Source organism: Bufo bufo, chromosome 1, assembly GCF_905171765.1.
Source record: "Bufo bufo chromosome 1, aBufBuf1.1, whole genome shotgun sequence".
Lineage (NCBI taxonomy): Eukaryota > Metazoa > Chordata > Amphibia > Anura > Bufonidae > Bufo > Bufo bufo.
The window spans coordinates 761484161-761504177 of record NC_053389.1 but is presented as its reverse complement, the minus strand read 5'-3'; the positions used below and the strand labels follow the sequence as shown (position 1 = coordinate 761504177).

General features: G+C 45.1%; 1 protein-coding gene across 4 annotated transcripts in view; it reads right to left on the bottom strand.

The window, feature by feature from the left end:
- Nucleotides 1–20017, bottom strand: part of LOC120986214 (adhesion G protein-coupled receptor E2-like) — a 71724-nt gene that overhangs the window by 37736 nt on the left and 13971 nt on the right. For 2 of the 4 annotated variants that reach the window (XM_040414647.1, XM_040414649.1), the window contains exons 3-8: nucleotides 15973–16152; nucleotides 14659–14748; nucleotides 2901–3032; nucleotides 2581–2670; nucleotides 1933–2094; nucleotides 1312–1401 (exon numbers count right to left, since the gene is read on the bottom strand). In XM_040414647.1, the coding sequence (XP_040270581.1) occupies nucleotides 1312–1401; nucleotides 1933–2094; nucleotides 2581–2670; nucleotides 2901–3032; nucleotides 14659–14748; nucleotides 15973–16152 (744 nt within the window). The remainder of the gene's footprint in view (nucleotides 1–1311; nucleotides 1402–1932; nucleotides 2095–2580; nucleotides 2671–2900; nucleotides 3033–14658; nucleotides 14749–15972; nucleotides 16153–20017) is intronic. The other 2 variants (XM_040414648.1, XM_040414650.1) reach the window with 2 other exon arrangements.

The following is a 20017-nucleotide window of genomic DNA, read 5'->3' as shown; positions in this document are numbered from 1 at the left end:
GCAAAACCAGATACAACCCAAAGACAAGGGTAGCACTGTTTCCAGACAAAAACACCCCCTTTAAAGCATTTCATTTTAGAGAATTTGTATTAATTCATCATTTAACAGTTCCAGATTACCAGAAAGTCAAGTTAGCTATAGAGAATAGTATGTAGCCTTGTCAATGTCCTAAATTTATTTCTGAAAGAAAAAGTATAAAAGTGAGGCGGCTCTCTATTGGCAAGAGGATGGAGTATGGTGCTCAATCCGAACAGAGCGTACCCAACGCTTGTAGTGGGGGAATACAAATAAGAGTAGAGGGATGGCACTCAAAACAATTGCGGTGTATGGAAAAAATATATAATTGAGGTGTATGGGAAAGAATACTATTTATTATGGAATAGCTGATAGTAAAAAATATTGATAGTAAAATTATCAGGTATGATAAAATGTCTGTATATATCACACAAGTGAAAATAACATTCAATATAAAAAGTACATAGTAGTCAAATCATTGTAGAGATAAAAGAGATAAAAGATGAGGATGGTTGGATGATAAATAATAAATAATAAATAATAATAGATAATAACTGTCAATACAATGCAATCCTGCTGGAAAAAGACAATTCAGTGCAATCCTGCTGAAAAAAGACAGTCCTTTAGGTATGTTGGGAAAAAAAAGTCTGATCTTATGTTGTAAAGACCAATGGCATCCTGATATAATATAATGTCATTTATGTGAAATCCTGTTGGAACAGGATTGCACTGAATTGTCTTTTTCCAGCAGGATTGCATTGTATTGACATTTATTATCTATTATTATTTATTATTTATTATTTATCATCCAACCATCCTCATCTTTTATCTCCTTTATCTCTACAATGATTTGACTACTATGTACTTTTTATATTGAATGTTATTTTCACTTGTGTGATATATACAGACATTTTATCATACCTGATAATTTTACTATCAATATTTTTTACTATCAGCTATTCCATAATAAATAGTATTCTTTCCCATACACCTCAATTATATATTTTTTCCATACACCGCAATTGTTTTGAGTGCCATCCCTCTACTCTTATTTGTATTTCTGAAAGAAGTCAGTGTGCACAGCAAGCGTCTGCATACTGTGAGCCAGTGTATTCTTCCATGTGATTGACAATTAAGATGAAATATGTTGATTCTATGAATTCTGAGAACACAAGAAATCCTGAAGTCATGTTGTACTTGACATCTTACTCATCATTTTACTGCAATGAGTGTAATTATTCATTGGAAGAAGAGTAGAATCTCACATTGAGTTGAGGACTCTTTGGACGTGCTCACCTGGTTGTGATGTCGGGGATCCTGATTGTGTGTACACTGCTGTGTCTACCTCATTTGATGTAAAAAATGGACTCCAGGTGGTACTTGGCTCTGATGAAGAAGAAGGTTTAAGAAGTAAGTTTCTGAGTTTCACCACTGAAATGGATCATCAGGAGCATGGCATAGCGGTTTGAAGAGACGGTGTGCCGACCACCTCCAGTGGTGAAGTGGACTCACACACATATGGACCCAGCCCACACATCAGCGAAGCAGGGTGCAGGGGGCCTGGTTATCCGCGTGATGTCATTCATTCCCCTGTATCAAGCACCGTAACTGAAAAGTTCCATAAAAATGTCATACATGCGAGACACCATTGTCTTCCAGTGTAAATGTCCCTACTTTATTGGTTAAGATCAGAATACCGTACAACAATTCTCAGCATACAGTAACTGTATTCTTCCATTAGATTGGCAATCTGAATTCACAAGTTTCTGTGAAGTCTACATCTTAAATAAAATACAAGAAATAATGAAGTTATGAAACTTGACAGGTCACATATCACATGATTGTAAAATGAATCTAATTGATCAATGCAAGAAATAGGATTTCACATTGGGTCGAGATCTCAGGTGAAATGCCCACCTGGTTGTGATGTTGTGGCTCCAGGCTTCTCTGGGGGTTTTTGAGATATGCTGTGTGATGTTACTGATATCTGTACTGTTGATGTTGTAAGTTGGTTGTAGTGGGTAGTGTTTCCCATATTCATGCTTGATGTCAGCAATGGAGTGGTGGTAGAACGTGGGGCTGATGAAGAAGTTTTAATTAGATCTTAAGAAATTAAATGTTCCAACCCCATATAACATGTGTACTAGCACATTTCTTATGAAAATTTGCACTGAATGAAGGTCTGGAAAAAACTTCTTTGTTTAGAGATACACTAAAGGGTTGGGAATTTATTAGGAAACTGACTGTTTAAAGGGGTTGGCCACTTTCTGTCTACCCAAAAGCCCAAGAATGTCTGACTCTTGGGGGTTGGCCACTTTCTGGCTACCCAAAAGCCCATTTTTCTCCATATGTCTTGAGTGTTTACAGTAAGACTCTCTACCTGAGGTGGTGGTGATGGTGAGTTCACAAAAAAGTCCAAGAGGGGCCTGGATGTATTTCTGGAGTGTAATAATATTACAGGTGAAAGTTACTAGAGATGGGTCGTTTCACTGTAATGAGTGGAACTAATTATTGGAAGAAGAGTAGAATCTCACATTGAGTTGAGGACTCTTAGGACGTGCTCACCTGGCTGTGATGTCGGGGATCCTGATTGTGTGTACACTGCTGTGTCTACCACATTTGATGTCAAAAATGGACTCCTGGTGGTAGTTGGCTCTGATGAAGAAGAAGGTTTAAGAAGTAAGTTTCTGAGGGTATCCCATCAATGTATGATCAGTGTGGTTCCAACAGGGGGTCATGAGAAAAAAAGAGGCCACAGAACTTTAGTGAACAATGTGGTCTCTTCATTCTACTGATCAGTTGGGTATCAATGAGTCTATGAATAGGCTGTCAATTAAAAATACCCAGAAAATCAGCTAATTATTATAATCATATAGCATGTTTACCTGTACATACACCATCCAATTTCACCAAAGTCACGCAGTTTGGTTGTTGTGGCTTACAAATGTGATTACAATAGCAGTTGGTATTCTTACAAGAGGCTTCAAAGGGACAATCTGAGTCATCCTTGCATTTATCTGCATAAAGCAATGACAATAAAATTAATTATGGACTGTTTTACTATAATAAAAAAGTCGCCTTTAGCCTCATCCAATTTATCCAACTTTCAGAGAAAGGCGCTATAAAAATACGGCCCTCTTTCGAAATACCATATTTCTCAAGACACTAGACAACAGGCATAAATATCTTCTGTTTCCCTTCTATTGCAAAGCTGTCTGTCTGCAGCCACCACTAGGGAGAGCTCAGTGCATAGGTGTCTGTACAATTACCATGGAAGTTCTAATAATCTTATTGCTTTGAGTTCCCCCTAGTGGTGGCTGCATGAAATTGCAGTGTTTTCACGAAGAGAAGAAGCTTTTCCCCCGGCCTCCATGGCAGTCATGTGGTCTGCCTCCATTGCAAGTACGGCATTAGACAATGAACACTTACTGCCAGGTTCCTCACAGATTACAGCTTATCAATGGGGGGGAGGGCACAACCTGTGATGAGCTTGTTGTCAATGACCCTTATAACTTAAAGGGATTGTCCAAAGTGGACAGCCCCTTTAAGTTGAAACTATCATGTGGCACGTGCAAAAATTAAACAAGTGAAACATTATGCAAGAGGGGAAAAACTAGTGAGTGCTAGGAGTGCAGGGCGTGAATACCTGAACTGAATACAGAGGTTCTTTTCTCAAGGGTTTAAAATGTCATGAAATTGTGATGTTGATTTTTTCACTTGATCCAACAGTTTCTTAGACTTGTAAGATGGTACCTGCGTTGTCTCATGGTTTCATTCACTGCCATATTACTTTATTACATGTGTTTTGCTCTGTTTGATTTGTCCCTGCTGCCTTCCTGTTTTTTTAAAGAATATGAAGTAAACGTTATATGTTAAATCAGACCTTAAACGGGAATCCATTAGCCGTTTGGCTATCTGAACCTTCCTGTAGTCAGGCCCCTTCCTATCCCTGGTAGCCAGGACCGGTGCAAGGATTTTTGACGCCCTAGGCAAGATAAAAATTGCCGCCCCCCCCCCCCCCCGCCCCCTTATCAGATGATCTGCCCATATCATGTTACACCCCTTTCTCAGCTTTTAAATTAAAAGAACTGCTATGTTTCCCTTAGGGTTAATCCAGCTTCTTGTATTCGTCTCTTTTTGCGGAATGGAATTGCGGACCCATACATTTCTATGTGCGGCCCCGATCCGGAATTGCGGAACCGGATCCGCAATTCCGATCCTGAAAAAAATAGAACATGTCCTATTCTTGTCCGCAATAGTGCCGGCAATGTGCGGTCCGCAAAGTGCGCAACGCACATTGCCGCTGTCTGTGTTTTGTGGATCCGCAAAACACACATGGATGTGTGAATTGACCCTAAATGTGAGGTAAATTAGTTTCCAATGTAGTATTAATAACTAAACAATTACATAATAAACATATTGCATTGTCTACTTACCACCAGGACAATAAGATGATCTGGTCTCTGGCTGCAGTCTGGCTCTGGGGACTCCCTTGTCACTCTCTTCCCCCCCCCCCTCCCTCCTTTGTCACTCTCTTCCCCCCCCCTCCCTCCTTTGTCACTCTCTCCCGCCCCTCCCTAGTCCCTCCCTAGTCCCTCCCTTGTCACTCCCCCCCCTCCCTTGTCACTCTCATTCCCCCCCCCTCCCTTGTCACTCTCATTTCCTCCCCCCTCCCTTGTCACTCTCATTCCCCCCCTCCCTTGTCACTCTCATTTCCTCCCCCCTCCCTTGTCACTCTCATTATTCCCGCCCTCTCCCTTGTCACTCTCATTATTTCCATCCCCCCACTTGTCACTCTCATTATTCCACCCCCCCTGTCACTCTCATTATTCCACCCCCCCTTGTCACTCTCATTATTCCACCCCCCCTTGTCACTCTCATTATTCCACCCCCCCTTGTCACTCTCATTATTCCACCCCCCCTTGTCACTCTCATTATTTCCCCCCCTCCCTTGTCACTCTCATTATTCCACCCCCCCCCTTGTCACTCTCATTATTCCACCCCCCCTTGTCACTCTCATTATTTCCACCCCCCCTTGTCACTCTCATTATTTCCACCCCCCTCCCTTGTCATTCTCATTATTTCCACCCCCCCTCCCTTGTCACTCTCATTATTTCCCCCCCTCCCTTGTCACTCTCATTATTCCACCCCCCCTTGTCACTCTCATTATTCCACCCCCCCCTTGTCACTCTCATTATTCCACCCCCCCTTGTCACTCTCATTATTCCACCCCCCCTTGTCACTCTCATTATTTCCACCCCCCTCCCTTGTCACTCTCATTATTTCCACCCCCCCTCCCTTGTCACTCTCATTATTTCCACCCCCCCTCCCTTGTCACTCTCATTATTTCCACCCCCCCTCCCTTGTCACTATCATTATTTCCACCCCCCCCTGTCACTCTCATTATTTCCACCCTCCCTCCCTTGTCACTCTCATTATTTCCACCCCCCCTCCCTTGTCACTCTCATTATTCCCCCCTCCCCCCTTGTCACTCTCATTCCCCCCCACCTCTAGTGTAGCGTGGCCGAGCTCTGTTCAATCCGCGGTACAGGAGCATTTGTTTCCTATACCCGGCCGGACTGACAGGAAGTGCACACTAAGTGAGCACTTCCTGTCAGTCCGGCCGGGTACAGGAAACAAAAGCTCCTGTACCAGGGACCGAACAGAGATCGGCCACGCTACATTAACAACAGCACAGAGCAGACACAGCAGGCGCAGGCAGGATTCTTTAGAGCGGCAAGCGCTCAGCCTCAGCCGCTCAGGCGGCGCAGCATGAGGGGTGCCGCCGGCCGCCCGAACTTATATAAGCAACTTTTTTCTTTTTTTTTTAAACCGCAACGGGCGCCCCCTGCTAAATGGCGCCCTAGGCGACTGCCTAAGTCGCCTTACTGGTGGCGCCGGCCCTGCTGGTAGCCATGTTAAGCTTTTGTTGTGCAGACATCTCCTGTTATATTTTCATCCGCTGAATTGTGCACAATTACAACAATATCATGGAATTAACCTCATCTGGATTCTTCATGTAGGTCTCCTCAGCCGTGTTTTACATTGTCTGATAGATTTGAAGGAGTGCAAAAGTTTGGCCACCCTTGGTCAAAATTATTGCTACTGTGAACAGTTAAGCAAGTTAAAGATAAAATGATCTCTAAAAGGCATAAAGTTAAAGATGACAAATTCCCTCCTTTGTATTATAAGCAAAAACATTTTTTTTCTTCATCTTTTACATTTTCAAAATTAGAAAAAAAGGAAAAGGATCAGAAGCTAAATTTTGAGCACCCTGGATAGTTACTACCTGGTAGCACAGCTTGTAAATGCATTTTGTAGCCAGCCAAGTATCTTTCAATTTTTTTTGAGGGATTTTCATCCATTCTAACTTGTAGACGTCTTCCAGTTCTGTGAGATTCATCTTGCATGCACTGCTCTTTTGAGGTCTAATCCACAGATTTTCAATGATGTTCAGATCAGGGGACTGTAAGGGCCAGGGTAAAATCTTCAGCTTGCACATTTTGAAGTAGTCTATTGTGGATTTTGAGGTGTTTTTAGGATTATTATCCATTTGTAGAAGCCATCCTTCAGCATTTTTACAGTTGGTGTTATGTTTGCTTCCAGAATTTGCTGGAATTTCATTGAATCCATTCTTCCCTCTACCCGTGAAATGTTCCTTGTGCCATTGGCTGCAACACAACCCTAAAGCATGATTGATCCACCCCCCATGCTTAATGGTTGGAGAGGTCTTCTTTTCAAGTCTTTAGACTCTTCTTCCTTCCAAAAATCTTCCAGTTCTGTGAGATTCCTGGACCGTCTTGCGTGACCTGCTCTTTTGAGGTCTATCCACAGATTTTCAATGATGTTCAGATCAGGGGACTGTGAGGGCCATGGTGAAATCATCAGTTTTCACCTTTTGAGGTAGTTTCAGGTTGCCATTTCTTCAGTTTGAAATGTAATTAAAGGAAATCTGTCAGCAGTTTTCTGCTGCCGTCACTTTTTTTTTTTTTTTTAACTCGTTTTATTGAAGTTTAACAACAGCATGGTGCATCACATTCTGGAGCAGTGGCAACCCACGCAGGGGAGCCACTAACTCCACATCAGACAATGAAAATACACGGTGCATTGGGTAATTTTCACATTATTCAACCGCCCGACATCAAGAGGCATCATAAACCTACATACTAGCATTCAGACACCCATCGCAGTGGGGTCCTCCGACACAGAGTGCAAATGCACAGATTGCAAAGAATGAGTAGAAGAGCACCACTCCCCCCATTCTTTCTGAAATTTCCCTGGGCATTTTCTATGAATGTATACCACTTTTTCCATCGTCATAGCATGATTCATCAAGGTCTTCCATTGGCCCACTGTAGGAGATCTTTCAGCCATCCACCTCAACGCTACCGCCTTCCTGGCCAGGAATAGAGCCTCCCCCAAAAATACTCTCTGATAATGTGTCCACTGTTCCTCCTCTAATATCCCCAGGATACATATCTTTGGGCAGACCCCTAGAGAGACAGGTACCATTGTGGAGAGGATTTCTACAACTTTACCCCAGAAAACCTGTAAATATCTGCATCCCCACATCAAATGCCAGAAATCAGCACTTTCCTCTTGACATCTATGACACCCGCTGCTGGGCGATCTCCCCATCTCATACAGTCGAAGAGGGGACAAATAGCTCCTATGCAATATGAACAATTGTGTCAACCTATTATTTACCGATGGGGAAACCTTATTGGGTACTAACATAGCCTCCTCCCAGTCTTCAGCTTCAAGATTTGGAATGTTAGCTTTCCATTTCGCTTCAACCTCCAGTGGTTGTAGAATCATGCGATCACCCAGCAAATATGTATACAGTATAGAAATGATGCCCTTAGGTCCCTGCGATCTCAACACCCCTATTAATGGATACTTAGAGATACTGCGATTCGTGCCTCTAAACTGAGCATTCAGGGCGTGTCTTAACTGAAGATACCTATAAAATAAAGAGTGGGGAATCTCAAACTTTTCCTGTAGTTGCTGCATAGTCCGCAATACACCTCCATCATATAGCTCAGCCAGTGTCATCACCCCACACCCTTTCCATGTCATCGAGCCCTCTAACGTTATCAAGTGTGAAAACATGGGATTATCCCAAAGTGGAACCACATCTGGTAAATCTACATAGGAGTTGAATTTTGCCGCTTTCCATACTTGATTAGCCAGTCTATGGGCGAGAAGTAACCTCCTAGAGACTGTGCCTGGAGACTCCAGCACCGGCCATAGAGTAGATAGACTAAGATGTTCCCTCAACCAGTATTCCGGCCCAGGTAGATCTACCTGTCTAACCCAAGCCGCTATATACTTCAGCTGGCTGGCCAAATAATATAGGAAAAAATCGGGTAAAGCCACCCCACCCCTTGTCTTGGACCTCTGTAGCACTTTTTGTGAAAGCTTCCTCCTAGCCTTGCCCCAAACAAAAGCCGTAATCAGGGAGTGCAACCTGTCAAAGAATGTCTTGGGTACCGGGGCGCATGCGTGCGACAAAAGATACAGACCTTTGGGAAGCAGAATCATTTTAACTAGATTCAATCTCCCCATCACAGAGATCGGCAATGCCTTCCAAGTTTTAAATTTATCAATAAATAGGGACTCTATCGGGTCTATATTCTTTGCCACAGACACACATGGGTCTTTTGTGATCACAATACCAAGATACTTAAACTGATCCACTACTGGTAGATTATTTATACACTCTGGCCAACCATGATCCCAAAGAGGCATAATAGCTGATTTCATCCAATTTATGTGCAAGCCCGAGTATGTGCCAAACTTCTCTATTACCTCAATTGCCCTGGGAAGGGTCCGCTCAGGCTCATCCATAAACAGGAGGAGATCATCCGCGTACAGGCCAACCTTCTCCTCTCTATCTCCTTTAGATATCCCTTTGAAGGAACCATCCTGCCTGATACGCAAGGCTAAATGCTCGATCACCACCGCAAACAAGAGGGGGGAAAGGGGGCAGCCCTGTCTTATGCCTCTATGCAAAGTAAATGAGTCTGACTGGGTTCCATTCACTAATATATTTGCCTTAGGCCTCTGGTACAAAATCTCTATCCACCTCATGAACCCCGGTCCAAAGCCAAATTCCTTCAGGATCCGTAACAGGAAAGGCCACTCCACAGAGTCAAAGGCCTTGGCCGTATCAAGTGACGCCAGGGCCCATTCACGACCCTCCGCTACTCCTATCTGAGCAATAACCTGGGCTCTCCTGATATTGTCAGAGGTGGTTCTCCCCGGCATGAACCCTGCCTGATCCTGATGTATTATAGACGTAATCACTTTATTTAAACGGGAGGCTAGTAACCTAGTCAGAATTTTGTAGTCTAAATTTAGCAATGATATTGGCCTGTAGGAGCCACACGCAGTTGGGTCTTTATCCGGCTTCAATAAGACCACAATAGTGGCATCATACATGGTCTCAGGTAGCTGATGACGCCTTAATGATGTTGAATACATTTTAAGAAGTTGAGGACTAAGAATCTCACTGTACCTTGAGTAAACTTCTATCGGGATCCCGTCCGGGCCCGATGCCTTCCCAGCTGGTATATCATGGATGGCTAACTGGATTTCTTCCAGGGTTATGTCCTTATCTAGGAGGGCTCTATCCGCCACATTTAGCCTGGGATGTTCCACCTCTGAAATGTAGTCATTCAGATCCCTCTCCGTGTATTGAGCAACTGAGCTGTACAGTGATTGGTAGAACCGTTTGAATCCGTCAAGTATCCCCTCACAGGACTCCACCAACTGTCCCTCCGGGTTCAAAATTCGTAGTACCGGGGGGGACGATTGATTGGTTCTAGCAATTTGAGCCAGAAGCCTACCAGCTCTATCACCCGATTCAAATGACTGTTGCTTCATGAAGAATAACTTACGTTCACTTTTCTCCTTAAGATATAGCATATACGACCTACCCTTAGTCATCCATTCTATCCTATTCCCTTCTGTTGGATCAGAGCAAAAAGAGGCCTCGGCCTCCCTACATTTGGTGTGCAGGTCTAATTCCTGGCGAATCCTTTTTTACATAAGATATTGAGGACTTCAAACATCCCCTCAGGTAGGCCTTCAGGGTGTCCCACAATAATAGACCTTCCATCTCATCTCCCTGCACCTCTAAAAAGACTCTTAACTGATCAGGAATCCTATCATTCTGTGTCAATAGGGAAAGCCAGAAGGGATGGATTCTCATCTTCCCCCCTCTAGATGCAGCCCCAGGAATATCAAAGCGCGCTACAACCGCAGCATGGTCTGATGGGCCCTGTGGCTCATAAGTTATTGCTATCAAATCCGTGTATATAGCGGCATTGCCCAGGGCATAGTCGATCCTCGAAAGTGCCCCCCTAGCGGGAGTGAAACAGGAGTATTCCCTCCGCTGCGGGTTCCTAAGTCTCCATAAATCCACCCATCCCATTTCTGCAGCAATTCTAAACAGTGTGGTCGTCGAATAGGCCCCAGTCCCCCTTCCATCAGGCGGTCTATATCTATCTACCTCCTCCTGCATGACCATATTGAAATCTCCCATACAGATCAGCCTGGCCGAGGGATATTGTGCCGCGAACCCCAGAATAACATGAAGGATTGAAAGACTAGCCGGGGGGGGATTATATATATTAATTATAACATAAGGGATATGATTAATAAAGCCATACACTAGTAAGTATTGTCCCTCTGGATCAACAACAGACTGCTGCGGTTCCCACAGAAGTCCCCTGCGCACTAATATGGCCGTACCTCTAGAATTTGATGTGCCATATGACTGAATTGACCACTGCACCTATTGTTTAACAATTCTGTGCCCAGTTTCAGGCGTCAGATGAGTTTCTTGAAGTCCCAGAACGTGAGGGCAATAGCGTCGTATATGAGAAAATACCGCTATTCTTTTATTTGGATTTCCCAAGCCTCTCACGTTCCAGGACATCACCACCAAAGAACCCATAATTCAGGCATAGGGATATCCCTCCAATAGTGCAGGGCCCCATCCGGCAAGTGAATAGAAGCCTCACACAGTATAATAGTTCGCCTCCCAACTACACTCCCCTTGCTAAATTGATGCGACCATGCTTTCAGTAACCTCATAAACATGTAACATAACAGTTGAACACCTAACACCTCTGAACAGACATTTAATATATGCATCATAGTGTTAGTAACATGGCAGTATAATCGGGGACCAGTGCGGGAAATAAGATGTTATGCCCGTACCGGTAGCCGGTCTCTCCCCGTTCAATGTAAATAATACAGCTGCAGGTGCAACCAAGCCTCACTAGATGCAGATATGCATTTCCAGACCTCCATTAATCAACATCTACATCAGAGTTAGATCAATAACTCCAATGATCTGAAATACCAGAATATATTACATTGCATGCAGGTAAGGCAAAGCTTGCACCGTAAAACAAAGATAAAGATAATTAACTCAGTGGCAAGGCACCCATAACATGCCGGTCCAGTAGCTCAGCAATACTTGCAACTCAGTCCCGATGTCTCAGGTCAGCGCGGCCTTGGACGTCTAGCGACCCAGTCCTCAGCTTCTTTTGGATCAGTGAAAAATATAGGCCGATCACCATCCACAACACAAAGTCGCGCAGGATAGGCCATCGAATACTGCAAATTTAGCTCCCTAAGGCGCCTCTTGACCAAAATAAAGGTGGCTCTTTTCTTCTGCAGATCCGCACAAAAATCCGGAAAAAGCGACACGTTGGCATTATCATGCATCAATGCACCCTTACTCCTCGCTTGGCTGAGTATTAGATCCCGATCCTTCCAGTTTAATAGACGGGCTAGCAGGGGCCTTGGTGGTGCGCCTGGAGGCGGTGGTCTAGCCGGGACTCTATGCGCTCTTTCCACTGCATAGGCCATGGAGAACGCGGCATCAGGAAACTGGGCCTTAAACCACAACTCCAGGAAGCCGGCAGGATCTCTCCCCTCCGCCCTCTCTGGCATCCCCAGGATCCTCACGTTGTTGCGCCGGGCCTGATTCTCCAGGTCGTCGCACTTCTGCCGCCATAGACCTACAGCTCTCTCCACCTCCGTCAGTCTCGAATCCAGCGGCCTGGTGTAGTCCTCCAGCTCCGACACCCGGACTTCTGTTTGCTTGACTCTCTCCCTCAACTGTTGCACGTCCTGTCTCAACAGTCCCAGGTCGACCCGCACCTCTTCAATCTTACAGGTAAGAGAGGATTGGCAGGAGGATATTGCTGTAAGGAGCTGCTCGGAAACCGCTTTCAGCGTGATCTCAGGTTCCCCAGCATCGTCGGTCTCCATCTGTTGTGCGGCCTGCCCACGCGTCACCGCTGCACGTGGAGTAGCGGGAGCTGCAGCGCCATGTTGGTTTTCCTGGCGGGCATATTCTTTGAGTTTATCAGCCGCAGACTGTGCCTTGCTGGGACCCATATCGTGGTGCCTGGGCTTCCTCCTTCTCCTCTGCACTTGCCACTCTGTGTTTGAGGAATGCAGCTTGACAGGATTAGTCAGGATAAATTCCAGGGACCGGAGCCGCTCTCCGGTGCGTGCGCTCATGCCGGCAGTTAGCCACGCCCCCCGCTGCCGTCACTTTTAAACCCTAACAGCTCCAGCGCATGCCAATGAGTCCCCATATTCATGAGCTCATGGCTCTCCCCGCCCACCTGCCTCTGATTGACAGTTTATTTTCTATATGAATCTACAGCAGGTGGGCGGGGAGAGCCCGGAGCTCATGAATATGGGGACTCGTTGGCATGTACTGGAGCTGTTCCATACAAGATTTTGCAAAAGTCAGAGTCAATTAAAGAAAGTGAACAAGAATTTTGCTAAGGTATGTACAGTATATGCGGACTTTAGTTAGGAGACCATAAAACTGCTGACAGATTTCCTTTAAGAAATGGCAATTAACAAGAACAGTGGAGGTCAAGAGTTCATCTTCAACTTTCATCTACAGTTATTTTGACCAGGAATGCCACTGTACGTAGCACCGTTCAATGTTTAATGCAGAAAAATCATAGCCATACCATTCCCACTTGCTGCCTAGTTATTGCACAGTGGTAACACCCATCTTAAAGTGTTAAGGCAGATCTTCTGTGTTCTTTGCTATGTAGGATGGATTGTCGGGTTTGGGAAGTGTAAACTGTCTGCAATAGTTTATTTGTAAAATGAGATGGCACTTCTTGTCTAGAACATGTTGGGTCACAAATATAGAGGAGGGGTGACTACTAGTAGCCATGAACTGAAGCAGTGACATCACTAGGAAGCGGAGATGCAGGGCAGCTGTTAAGGGAAACCTGTAATCAACCTTGAGGCTCATGCACCCGAGCCTGTGTACCCCATGCCTGTGCTGTGGATCGCTATTTACTATAGTGACAGTTCTTAGCAAAATGCTGGGTCACTTTCTTTAATGCACAAGTACCGGCTGACTGCACACAGTTTGCGGATCTGCAAAATACGTTCTGCACCGCCCAAAAAATGAGAACATGTTCTATTTTTTTTTTTTTGCAGTGCGGAGGCACGGACCGAAATCCTACGGAAGGGCTTCGTAGTGCTTCCGCGGGCTTCTGATTGGTTCCTCTGCTCCTCACCGCTCCGTATCTTGCAGATTGTGGACCTATTCAAGTCAACGGGTCCACATCTGTGATGTGGAGTGCACGCGGCCGGTGCCCGTATATTTGCAAACCCACTGTTTGCAGTCCTCATACGGACATGGGACACACATGCTCGTGTGAATGAGCCCTAATGCTGACATCACTGTTTTCAGTGATATTTTATATGTCTCATTTATGAGCTAACAGTAAGCATCATAACCTTTGCAGCGGTGGCCTGGAGAATAGTCATGGCTGGTTCTTCTCTCTTCCTTCTCTCTCACTGGTAGTGAAAGAAAAAAGTGAGTCCAAGCTATGGCTCCTGAGGAAAGGTCAGGTACGTAGAGAATGTTACGAAGCAGTGTGCAGAGAGACCTGAGGGAACATCACCTCTGAGTTCAGCGAGGGGAACCAAGCTACTGTAGGTGCGCTAGCTGGTTGAAGACTAGGGAACCATGATCACCATGAGGAAACATGTGCAGCCAGCCTCGGTCGAGCTGTCTAGTGAAATTGCCTTGGTGTACACAGGTGACTAGCTGATTGAGTGAGTTGACCTGACCATGACCATGACACATTAACCACATTGAAGTAAATATATTCACGGTTGGCAGTCACCGTCTGTCACCCCTTTAGGGTCAATTCACACATCCGTGTGTGTTTTGCAGATCCACGGATCCGCAAAACACGGACACCAGCAATGTGCGTTCCGCATTTTGCGGACCGCACATCGCCGGCACTTAATAGAAAATGCCTAATCTTGTCCGCAATTGCGGACAAGAATAGGACATGTTCTATTTTTTTCGGGATCGGAATTGCGGACCCGTAAGTGCGGGTCCGCATTTCCGGATCCGGGCAGCACATCATGCGGCCCCATAAAAATGAAAGGGTCCGCAATTCCGTTCCGCAAAATGCGGAAGGGAATTGCGGACGTGTGAATGCAGCCTTACTCTGTGTGCCTAACCTGGACGTTCTAGGAGCAAACAGTATGACCAAGACTCCATCCCCCAACCCCTTACACACTGGCATGGCCAAATTTACTTATTGCCACCTTGTGCTGGATTCTTACCTGTACATTCATAGAGTCCATTTTCATTCACCTTAGAGACATATCCTCTCCTACATGCACATGGGAAGGTCTTTCCTTTTTTACAGCGCTCTGAAGGATAAAACATTTGGTTCAGTGAAAAATGAAAGGATTAAAGTATAAACCTTGTTTCGGGTTATTTTTCAGGATAAGCTGCCATTTGGGTGTACATGAGGAAAAACACTATTTCTGGCTATTATATGACTCGGAACTGGCAATTTTATCAGTTTTTCTCTGCAATCTGTCTGTATTGTCTTTTTTTCCAAGCTAGAAGGTGGATATTAGCTGGCATCATGTCTCCCCATACACAGGACATGGAGAAACAGGAGGTCCTGCTTCCTAACTCTCAGTAGATCACCCTCAGAAGCAGGAGCACCAATGAAGGACATTACACAGCAGAACTAAGAAGTTTAGATGTGACACCAGTAGTAAAGTTAGTAGTAAACCCTCTCTGTGTCAGTCTCTCTGCCTCTGCCTGTCTGCAGCAGCCCCTCCCCTCTCCATAGACTTCTATGTAATCTGATCCTCCATTAGCAGGAAGTTGTCTTTACTGAAGACGGATCTAACTACTGAGAGTTAGGCCTCATACACACGGCCGTGTCCGTTTTTGCAGTTCGCAAATTCTGGATCTACAAAACATGGATACCGGCCACTTGCGTTCTGCATTTTGTGGATCAGCACTTCCTGCTCTATTCTTAGAAATGCCTATTCTGGTCTGCAAAACGGACAAGAACAGGGCATGTTTTTTTTTTTTTTTGCAGGGCAGACATACGGATGCGGACAGCGCACAGTATGCTGTCCGCATCTTTTGTGCCCCCATTGAAACGAATGGGTCCGCATACAAGCCACAAAAAATGTGCATCAGATGCGGACTGAAACTACGGTCGTGTACATGAGGCCTTAGTAAAGAGGAGGGGGGAGCAGGAGAGGAATCTGATAAGAGGAGAAGGAAACATCTTTTTCTGACAAAGATTCTCATATCTGCCGGTTTATCAAAAAATAAAACGTAAAAAACCTGTTACTCTTTAAATACACAGATAAAGTTAATGGGACCATTTCCCCTTGATGGGATTGCTCTTTCTGAGCAACCTTTTTACTGTACAGATCTGAAGGGTCCTGATAGACTCTACAAGATATCTAGCAGTGGAACACCAAATTCAGCATGGTCCCAGTGTCTCTATGCCATCGGTCCCTGCAGACCTACATTACATTTTATCTGTAAGGTAGAAGTCTCTTGTAAAATAATTGAGTGCATATGAAATACCACGAGGTGTGGGGTAAGACTGTGTACATTACCAAGACACTCTCCTCCCGGGTAAGTGATGGTTAGCCTCTCCTTGTCATTCATGAAGCCGTTCTCACATGCACAGTAGTAGCCGTAACTTGTTTCCTCGCAGTAGGAATGGGCTGGACACTGATTCAGAGCGGGGTCGCACTTAGTAAAATGAATTGCTTCTGGGGGCATATAACGAATTGCTAGAAAAGAGTAACAAAGTATTATGTATAATACTACAGGAACAATATGGGGGCTCATTTATTAAGGCTTAAGTCCCTCTGTGCTGCTAGAGGAAGCGCTAAAGTTATGTTGAGGTGCAGGCCTCTACATCAGTTTGGCGCTTCTCCAAGCCGGCCGTGCGACAGACTTAAAGGAAGGGCTCCTCTCACTTCAGCAAGTGCCATTTATCATGTAGAGAAAGTGAATACAAGGCACTTACTAATGTATTGTGATTCTCCATATTGCCTCCTTTGCTAGGTTAATTCATTTTCCCATCACATTATACACTTTTTCGTTTCCATGGTTACAACCACCCTTCAATCCAGCATCGGTGGCCGTGCTTGCACACTATAGGAAAAAGCGCTGGCCTATGTGTGCTCCTATGATCTTGTCCACCAGAAAGGCCAGTGCTTTTTTCTATAGTCTGCAAGCACGGCCACCGATGCTGGATTGCAGGTGTGGTGTGCGGTGTGGCCATACAGCAGTTTTTGACCACATATAGTGTGTTTCTGCAGAATCTGGGTAATTAATATTGTGGTCTGTTTTTGCTGTTAACCCTTGCTGTGCTACAGGTAAAAAAAATTATTAAAATGAAAATCTGGGGGAAAAAGTAAAATTATGAAATTTCACCATCTTTTCCAGGAATTCTTGTAGAATTACTAAAGGGTTAGTTTGTAGTGTAGTTTCAAAAATGTTAGAATGGGTCATTTATGGGTGGTTCTGCTATGTAAGCCCCTCTAAGTGACTTCATAACTGTAATAAAGGTAAAACATTGTCCCAAATTTACCACTAACATGAAGTATGATTTGTCGCAACAAGAAAACAATCTCAGAATCAGTTGGATAAGTAAAAGCATTAGGCTAAATGCACACAACCCTGTCTGTTTTTCATGGCCATTTTTCAACCATTTGTGTACCCATTTTCTGTCCATCTGTCTGTTTTTAATGGCCATTTTGCATTCGATTTTTTAAAGATTTTTAAGTTATAACCCCAACCCCTGCAATGTCTTCAGTTATATGTATTATTTTCAGATGCAGATCATCTGTAGCATGGAATATAGCAGAGTGGGGGTTTTGGGGGCTGTAGTTTTCTCTTTGTATTTTGTGTCATGTGACCAAGAGGGTTCTGACATCATATATAGCGGCAGGTTATACAGAAGATGGGGCCCCTTTGTAACACTTGCTATTACACTTGTGATAACATATAGTGCCAACATAATACTTCCACACACAGTACACATATTACTACCATATAGTGTACAAATAATATTCACTGTACTTTTTCATTTAATTTAATAGAAAATGGTGTAACTAGCACATTTTCAAATCACTTAATTTAAAAAATATGCCTGGGGTGTGTGGTCTGCCGGGCATGGAGTGAAGACGCACGCTGCTGCCATCCTGACCGAATCCTGCAGTTTAACTAGTTTTGGAAAACCCTGAAAGGGTGTATTAGTGGTGTGGGGCACTGAAGAACCATCCGGTGCGGTAATTCGGGCGTGTGGTGGTGTTCCCGAAGTATAGTGACCTGAGTGGAGGAGGACTGCCTCTTACCTTGTGCGGAGGGCGGCCATCGTGGGAAGGGAGAGGGCAGCCTGAGAAGCGCAGCCATCGGCGCTGACACGGAGAGGCGACATCTTACCAGCGGTGGGTTCAATCACAGGCGCTGGAGCCGGAGATACTCGGCGGTGGCAAGAGGCGGACGCTTCTGCTGAGGATCAGGAGAGTCGCCTGTGGGGGAAGACATCTCTCTCCCTGGACCGCGGCATAACACGTGGCAGCATACAAGGAAGGGGACAGAAGAGGTACGAGGGCGAGGGGGCTCTACATAATTGGCGGTGGAGGCTGGTGCAGTAAAGGGCCTAGAGCCCAGTCAGCATATTGGGCACTGTGACACAGGCTGAGAAGCCGCAACGGTCGTCCATCTGTGAAGACACTCTCCTGTAAGGGAAACTCTGCCACCTGATTTTTCTCCACAAATAAGGCTAAAGAGTTGCATTGCTGCCCATACCCCTTCTGTGGTGTGATTATCACTAGTGCATGCTGCAATACTCCATCTGAAGTTTTAAGAGTTACAGTCTCTATACCCCCTCTCCTGCAACTGCGAACCTCAGAAGTCGCTAATCATCCTCACTTATAGGCCGCAAAACTGTGGCATCTGCGTGTTCTACACCGGCAAAAGAAGTGGCAGACAACATGAGCCAGACTGAGATGGATCTGAACCAGAGTGGTGCTGCGAGTGCTGAGCTTCAAACTGACAAGATAACGACTGCCATTGCTGCATGTCAGGCGGCTCTGACAACTAAGATTCATCACTTACAGAGTGACATTAATTGTTTACGCCATGATATGGATAAAATGAGAGACCGCACTAAAGAGGTGGAACGCCGTCTGGGAGATGTGGAGGACTCTGCACATACTACGTCTGAGACAACCAGAAACCTGCAACAACAGGTGAAGATCTTGCTCGCCAGAGTAGAGGATGCGGAAAACCGTAATAGGAGAAATAATGTCAGAATCCTGGGATTACCCGAAAGGGTGGAAGGTTCCGCTCCAGAGGCATATGCTGAGCATTTGATTCGCACCATTTTATGTCCAGTTGAACTGTCATCTAGTTTTCTAGTGGAGAGGGCCCACAGGATTCCTACGAGACCACTACCATCGGGAGCTGCTCCCAGGCCTTTCATAATGAAGATGTTAAACTACAGAGATCGGGATGCTATTCTGGCAGCTGCCAGGCAAAAGAAGGACATTCAAATTGAAAATGCGAAGTTATCCATCTACCCTGATTTCACAGCTGAGGTCCAGAAACAACGGCGTCAGTTCTCAAATGCCCGGACCCGTTTACGGGAGCTGGGAATCAAGTACTCAATGATATACCCGGCCAAGCTGAGAATCCAAGAGGGTGACAGAGCCAGATTTTTCCAGACTCCGGGGGAAGCGGCTGACTGGATTGATCGACAGCGTCCGAGATGAAGAGAAGGACTATGAAATCACAGAGGACTGCTGCAAGTGTCCTACTCTCCTAGTGGGGCTCTGATTATATCTATCTGGTCTTGCAGAATACTGCAGTTGCCGCCGGACAGATATGACTCTACATGCCAATACCAGGATAAGCTAGTTAAGCTATAAAGTATTGTTTCTGACACTGGTTAATCTCAGTTCAGAGTTGTATTTCTATTTTGAATAGTTTTGAGGGACTTAGATCTTGTATTATGTCCTAGTATAATTGGGTAGACTGAGCTTCCTTAGTTTACACTAAAAGGATTAGTTGATTAGGGATATAGAAGCTTAGACAAGTTGGGGATGTCTGGGCAGGGTGGGTGTAGGGTGGGAAGTTCTACTCTAATTACAGGTTGGAATATATGTGTGTGTGTGAATGGGGCAGTGACGCTGAAGGAGCCGGAGGAGGAAAGGTTGACCAACAATGGCGGTATGCAAGTTCATTTCCTGGAATGTCCGGGGGCTGAATGACAAAGTCAAAAGAGCGTTAGTGTTTAATTACATTAAGAAATTTAACCCGGATGTTCTTGTTTTTCAGGAAACTCTTAGGGGCCAAAAGGTTCTGGCGGTTAGAAGACCGTGGGTGGGATATGCGTATCATGTGACCTACTCTACGCTAGAGGAGTATCTATACTGGTCAGTGAGACTCTTCCGTTTCAGCTGATGTCCGTGCACATTGATCCGGCGGGGAAATATGTACTCCTGCAGGCCAATATTAGAGGCTGCGAGGTCCTAATAGTAGGTATTTATGTGCCCCCGCCATTTGAGAGGGAGGTAGTTGACCAAATTATGGCTAGAGTGGTTGTTCTTCCTGCGGTTCCCTTGTTTATACTGGGAGATTTTA